We start from the raw sequence: 7,365 nt of genomic DNA on the forward strand, positions 1-7,365 counted from the left end.
AGGGCTTGTGAAGCCCCTGATTTGTGTGGCAGCCAGATGTGGCCAGGTGGGTCTGATGGTCAGCCCTAACTGCAGAGCACCGCTGGTGGCTTTTCTCCCATTGAGTCTTGCCTTAATAGAACAGACCCCAGTGCCTACAGTTTGCGTGCTTATGGGGGTAGATGGAATCTTGCAGGAGGTACAGCTGTGATTGATGATGCCATATCAGGACGGCAGCGGGATGATGCTGGGCTAGAAGTGAGAGATGGCTCCTCACACAGCTGCTCTGCTCCTGGTTGCATCCTCTGGCCTCAGAGCTCTGTTTGCTTTTGCTGACCTATTTTTGTCTGCTGTGCCCAGCACATGGCTGAAGAAGTTGGAAGCTAAAGCAGCAGCTGCTCTTTCGGAGGATTTTTCTCTTGCTGTAGGGCCATGAGCCACTATCTCTGCTGGGTGGCTCATCCCACTGCGGATCAACAGCGCCGTGGGAAGAAAAGGGCTGTGTTTGCCTCCTAATAAATGGCTAAGACAAACCTTCCTTAGCAAAACCGGGTGCTGCAGTGTACATATGCTGCCTCCCCTGGGGAGCACTGGCACGGCCCCCCTAGGAGCCACTGTGGCCATGCACAGCCACCGGGGTGTCGAGGGCAGCTGTGCGGGTGTCCCGGGGAAGCTCCCCTCTTCCTCACTCCTGCAGCGAGCCCTGGAGCGGGACTATAAATCACACTCCCTCCCTGGGCAGCAAGGAGCCTCCCCAGAGGGGTGCCTGGCACTGCCCAAATGGTGCTGTTGGAGCTTCCCTGGGGTCTCCTCCATCCTCCTGCACAGGATCTGGGCGAGGAGGCAAGCCTAGGATGTCCTTATCAAGCATTAAATGCAAGTGTGGGGTCATGGTGGGAGCAGCCCATTGAGGGGGCACAAGGAGATGTGTCCCCCCACCTCCCTGCAGTCAGGGACCTGGGAGCTGTGCTGCAGGAGTGGGGCACCCCCAGAACAGCCCCAGCTCAGGTGCTGGGGGGGTGTGGAGGTCATGCCTTACCCTCACCCCCTCATAGGGGCCGCTCTCCTCTGGAGACACACCAGAGCATCTCCCGAATATTAGTTGCCATCCAGTTTCATCCCCCCAGTGCCCAGCTCAAGCTCCGCAACGTGGGTGGGAAGGCAGCTGGTTGCTGCAGGGCACGGGGCGCTCTCGGGGAGCAGCTGGTGGGCACCGGAGGAGGCAGCACGGGCTGGCGGGTTGGGATGCACCCTGTGGGCCGGGGGCCGAGGGACTGTGAGGCAAGCGCTCGGCATCCGCTGCCAGCCCCGGCAGGGCCCAGCCGAGGCAGCCAGAGGGGCCCACAGCCTGGCTCTGGCTGCCTGGCCGGGGGCCGGGATCGTCTCGTTTTGCTTTCGGCAGGTGTACCCTAGCGCTGGCTGCTCGGAGGGAGAAGTCCGTCCTCCCGCTGCCCACTGCAGCAGCTCGACGCTGCGGCGTGCAGATGGTGCGAGTGGCTCTGCAGCCCCCTTCCCAGAGCGTGCTCGGGTTTTAAGTCAGGGCAAACCTTCACACTTATTTTTGGGTTTAAGAAATAATCCTGTTCTCACCCCTGTCCTAGTTCCTCCAGTTACAGCCTATGCACAAACTCGCTGAGTCAGCTAAACCAGGTATAACTCACGTCCTCACTCTGTCAGCGCAGGTCTCTCTACAGGACCGTGATTGTTGTGGATTAATGCACCTGAAATCAAACATGGCTCATAGGCGGCAGGGCAATGTGTATTTATATTTCTCTTTTAAGCTGAGAGGAGATGGGAGCGCTAATCCCTTCTGACAGGGAGGTCACCCTTGAGAGCGGAGCCCCAGGAGGGCAGGCAGCAGGGGCCGGCGCAGGGAGCTGGGGAGCTGTGCCAGCCCGGCGGGGGATGCCCTGAGCCGGTGGCTCCTCCGTCTGCAAGCGGCTCCTGACTCCTCAGCCTTGACAGCCGTGCCTTTTCCCTCCGCGCTGCCTTCATCTTCCTCAGCTGCTTCTGGCTCTGATAAGGTCACTGCATCTGAAGCCTGGGAACATCTCCACCTCCGGATTTACTTCCAGTAACACAGTCGTTCCTCTCCTTTTTGCTGTAACATCGCTGCCAGTGAGGGAAAACCCACCACAGCAGGAGCTGTAACATCCTGAAAGGTCCTCGCCAGGACCTGGCTGTGACCGGTACTGTCCCCTTAGTGTCAGGTGACACCGGTGGCAAGAGGGGCAGCATCCATACTGACCCTAGCACATCTGGGGTGTGTTTGTGGGCTCTTGCTTGTGGGGGGAAAGGGATAGCCCTGGTGCGAGGATAAAGCCCTTTCCCATAAAACTGCCCTTTGCAGCAGCTGCTTACGGGTCTAACTCCAGCAGCGGTGGTGGCTGCGGGAGCAGGTGGCATGGTGGGCTTGGTGAGGAGCCCGCAGCTCTGCATGGCCAGCAGGCGCAGAGGGCAGCACTGTCCATCAGGTAGCGAGCGAGGAGGATGTGGGCGCTTGCCCTGCGGGAGGTGGCAGCTCAGTGTGACAAGCCACACAGCTCTCAGGGGGCCCAGAGGGCTGCAGGCGGCTCCCAAAGTGGCCCACCTGGCCAGGGCAAGGTGCTGCCTTGCTGGCCTGCTCCCTTGGTGCCACCACAGTGTACCCACAGGTGTTGGAGTGGCTACAGACGGGGACAGTACAGAGCTCCAGGTGAGACCCTGTTTCTATCTGTAGCCATTGGCTGTGGCATCCCTACCCCTGGCATGTACCCCACCGGTGCGAGGACCCCCACTCTGCATCAGGAGTGACAGAGAGCCACGGGCTGCCGTGGTGCAGCTGGCTTGTTCACAGCCCGCACTGCACGATCAGAGGCTCTTCTTCTTGTAGCTCCAGTAAAACCAGTGGTGCAGCGACCAGGAGCAGTTCTTGGCATCCCCATGAGTTGCCTGTACACCGCTGCTGGTCAGGCCACCGCAGCTGTGTTTGCAGTCCCTACTCCTGTCCCCTGTCCCCACGGGTTCGGTGCGGAGAGGGGTTTTTGGGATGTAGTATAGGGCTGTGATTAGCACCGAACATGACATGATGAAGCTTAAGTATCTATTTAAAATATGCCATATATTTGTTTTTAACAAGATGGTATGGAGCAGTTCATACAAAAAAAAAAAAAAAAAGGAAGTGGGTGGTCCCCACCCATTGTCCGTAAAGCTCTGTGAGAAACAGCCCATGCCCACCAGCCAGGAACGCCGGGCTAAGGGTGGGAGGCTGCTCACCCCGTGACAACCAAGGGCAGCTTCAATGAGCAGGGCAGTGCTGCTCCGAGGGGAAAAGTGCCTGTTTCTTATCTGCTTCTGCAGTGAAACTACCAGGCAGCGGTGAACATGCCCCCTCTTTTGGTGGGTCATGCATAACCCCTTCCCAGAGGTAAGTCCACATCTAGACAAGAACGTGGATGCTGTGCTAGCACTGTTAGGACAGGTCTCCTTGGCAGAGCTGGCGTAGCTGCAGCTAACTGGTCAAGCCATACTACCTCCCATCGTCCGGTTGCGTGTTAAGTTAGTGCAGTTCGGGTTAGGTGCCATGTCCTGCCCCTGGGGTCCCAGTCGAGGACCACCCCCAAGACCAGGAGATGCCACCTCCCTGCTGGGAACCACTAAGGGCCCTGCTGTGCCAAGGCTGCTCTGGTCCTAGCTGCTCAAAATCCCGGTGGCTCCCACTGAGGGACAGGCAGACAGTGTCCCCTGCCTCTCCTGTTCTCTCCTGAGGGCAGATCTGCCCCGCTGAGCCCTCTGCTTCCTGGGGCAAACCACTCCAGAGTGTCTCTGAGAGAGGCAGGGTGATGGCAAAATCGAAGCCATGCCAACGACCTTGGCCGTCCTGGCTGTGAGCCGTGGGCTGGGAGGAGCAGCTCAGTAGGTGGTGTACCAGGAGCCAACCCTGCCAGTCCTCACACAGGCTTTTCACTGCAGGCTTTTGAGAAGAAAGCAGCTTCCACCGTCGGCACCGTGCTGGATGTCATGATGAAGGACACAGGACACGCTGCACTGCATCATTAACACCTTAGTCTCCCTGGTGAGTCACAGTGGTCATCCAAGAAGAGCCTGTGTCCCCATCTACTCCCCTCCTGCCGCTCCGGCCAGCAGCAGCCCCCTCCTTCCCGGGTCTCTGCCACGTAAGATGCGTTGCAGGCAGTGTCACCGCAGCAGCAGCCCCAGGGGCAGGAGGACCAGCGTCGGCGAGACAGAGACCTCGGCAGCACCACCACAGTCTTGGGCATTTTCCTGGGAGATGGGAGAGAAGGCATCAGCATGCTTACAGCCAGGGTGGCTGCCGGCAGGGAGAAGGGAGCCTGCCCCTCGCCTTTCATAGAATGGTTACAGTTGGAATGGACCTTGAAGATCATCTAGTTTCACCCCCCTGCCATGGGCAGGGACACTTCCCACTAGAACAGGTTGCTCAAAGCCCCGTCCAGCATGGCCTTGAACACTTCCAGGAATGGGGCTTCCACAGCTTCCCTGGGCAGTCTGTTCCAGTGTCTCACCACCCTCACAGTAAAGAATTTCTTCCTAATATCTAATCTAAATGTACCCTCTTCCGGTTTAAAACCTTCACCCCTCATCCTATCCCTATGCTCCCTGATAAAGAGTTCCTCCCCATCTTTCCTGTAGGCCCCCTTTAGGTACTGGAAGGCTGCTGTAAGGTCTCCCTGGAGCCTTCTCTTCTCCAGGCTGAACAACCCCAACTCTCAGCCTGTCTTCATAGGAGAGGTGCTTTGGATGGGGTAGCAGTGCCTGCAGCAGAGGGTCAAGAAGGATTACCAGGGGCAAAGAAAGGGACTGGTTTGATGCTTGCAGGCTGTGGCATCCGCCTGGAAGCTGGGAAGCCATCCACCTCCCCGGCTCTTGCCATGCTCTGCCCCTCACCCTGATTCTGATCCCTCAGCCTCAGAGGCCACAGCAGGATCAGCTCCTGCCTGCCCGTCCCTCCTGCAGCTCCTTCCAGAGTCCTCTGCCTGTGAGCGGGTCACTGTTTCAGCTCCTGGCTCTGCGGGGCAGGGACAGGCAGCTGGGCTGCCTTGCACGCTGCGCAAAGGTGCCCGGACCAAACTCTGCCATCCCAGCAGTCAGGAGAGCTGCCTGCTGCGGCACCAAGCCCAGGTCACAAGGACTGGTTACAGGAATCGGGGGCTCTTCCAATAGATGAACACCCCTCAAAGAAACCCAGCAACGCTGCGATGTCTGAGCTCAAGGCCTTCCCAGGTGTCACTGTCTTCCTGCTAGGAAGCCCCCTGGGGAGACACACGGCTGTGTCTGGTTCCAGCCAGCAGGATGGGTACGTCATACACACAGCGCAGGGCTGCAAGAGGAGACGTGTACATGGGCACAGACATGCCCATGGCGAAACCCAGCCGTGTGCTCTCCCACCCTCCCGCGCTGCCCCCGGGGTACCTCGGGGTGAAACGCGTGGCACGTGTCTGGCCGCCGCCGCAGCTTCTGAGAGCGCATCCGTTCACACTTCACTGAAGTGTTATGTGCGAGGCTGTTAAGGACCACTGGCAGCGGCAGGCAGGGAAAAGGGGGACGAGTCCAGCACAGACCCACGGGGCCCTGATGCAAACCATCTAGGTGTAACTGCACAGCCTGAGGGACAGAGCAGGTAGGACAACGGAAGGGCAGGTCATCCTGCATGGGCTGGAGACTTCTCCAAGCGCTAGAAGGTGGCAAGGAATGGTGGGCAGCTGAAAGTGGCCAAAATGCACGGACAGGGCTCAGCTTCATGGTGACAAGCTGCACCACGTCACCACCCTTACAAGAAGCAAGAGATGAGGACCCAGCCAAGATGGGTTACAGAAGCACCTGGGAGCAATGCTGAGGAGCCAGCCCAGCTGTGTCCACCCCACCACTGACCCTTTCTCCTGGCCTGTCCCACCCTCACCCTTGTACAGCCCATCTGACAGCCTGGCCAGGGGAGGCTGGCTTCCTCTTGGAGAGGGGGGAGGACAGGGGGAGGACTGTTACCTCCTCTCCACCAACCCTCAACCTTGCTCACTCCGTGTCTCCCTCCCTGACTGTCACCCATGTCAGGCCATGCCCTCCACCCTCACGGCAATTGTCATGGGAGAAGGTTTTCCACCCTAGGAAACACAGAGACAAAAGGGCCTGTGGAGCTGTGCGTCCCTGCTGCGCATGGAAGGATATATTTAACCTCTTTCACATCCAGCAGGACGGGTGGGAAGACGCTGCAGTCGCAGGTGGCATCCGTGACGAGGAGCAGGAGGTTACTGCTGGCGATCTGCTGTGCCACAAACATCCTGCAAAGAAAAGAGTGGGTAGGAGAAAGCACAGCCCTCCTGCTGCAAAGCCAGAGCAGCTGCCCCGGCACCACCTGGCCCACAGCAAAGAAATCCAAAGGAAACAGAGATCATCGGACACAGGATGTCAGCAGAAAGCGGGAGAGACACAGTGAGCAACCACGGGAGTTGGGGGAGTTGGCCTTAACACACCTTTTTCTCCTCAGGAAGCTCTGAACTGGTTCAGAGTTACAACTCCATGCTGGGCACAAAAGCCAAAATCAAACCCAACCAACAGAAAAGACGAACCAACAAACAAAACCCAAGGCAAGCCCCACCCCCCCCTCCACCGGGGCAGCATGTCACAGCAGATGACACCTGAGAAGGTCTGGTTTCATTCAGAGGTGTGCCAATGCCATTCAATATATATTTATGCAGGTGCTTATACAACACAAGACTGTATGTACTACGCAGTCCTGCAAGGGGCAGAGTTTTGCTAAATTTCACGTTGCTGGAGTGAGAAATGGAGGATCCCAGTAGCATCGCACCTTATGTTGGTGTGATGGGACTGACCAGCTGCTGCTTGGTCTTGCCTACTGCCACAAAAAATGTGCAACTTCACTTTTCAGCCGCAAGTTCTCCTGTCCCTTCCCCTCCCCGTCGGACAAGCAGGCTACAGAAAGGTCTGATGATGAGTGCAGGCACGTGCCAGAGAGGAGGTGTCTCGATATAAGCGTTTGCCCCACGACACGCACATGAGGGCTCGCAGAAGCACCACCGGCCGGTTGTGCAGGCGGCCGAGGGCTTGCGTGGGCAGAGCAGGATGAGGGCAGGCACATGTTGCAGCTGCGTGCAGAGTTTTTGTGCATGAATGCGCGTGCACACGGAGGTGCGCGGGCAGCTCAGACACGCCGCTGTGCTCACGGGGCTGCGGGCGCCTGTCACTGTGGGTTTGCACACCGGCACGTGCACATCTGCAGCACCCCTGGGTGTGCACGGGTGGGGGTGACACGGGGTGCGTGTCTAAGCGTATGCATGCCGGTGTCACCGCAAGGTGCTGTACGTGTCTGGGTATCTCACCAGGCTGTGCCATCCCTCCACCTGATGCCGTGCA

General features: G+C 58.4%; 1 protein-coding gene across 1 annotated transcript in view; it reads right to left on the reverse strand.

Moving 5' to 3' along the window:
* Window positions 1-4,155: 4,155 nt before the first annotated feature.
* CACNA2D4 (calcium channel, voltage-dependent, alpha 2/delta subunit 4) overlaps window positions 4,156-7,365 on the reverse strand; it is a 132,522-nt gene continuing 129,312 nt past the window's right edge. Inside the window, exons 36-38 of the mRNA XM_009879747.1 lie at window positions 6,160-6,272; window positions 5,410-5,492; window positions 4,156-4,242 (exon numbers count right to left, since the gene is read on the reverse strand). Of these exons, the coding sequence (XP_009878049.1) occupies window positions 4,156-4,242; window positions 5,410-5,492; window positions 6,160-6,272 (283 nt within the window). The remainder of the gene's footprint in view (window positions 4,243-5,409; window positions 5,493-6,159; window positions 6,273-7,365) is intronic.

Source organism: Charadrius vociferus, unplaced genomic scaffold, assembly GCF_000708025.1.
Source record: "Charadrius vociferus isolate BGI_N301 unplaced genomic scaffold, ASM70802v2 scaffold90, whole genome shotgun sequence".
Lineage (NCBI taxonomy): Eukaryota > Metazoa > Chordata > Aves > Charadriiformes > Charadriidae > Charadrius > Charadrius vociferus.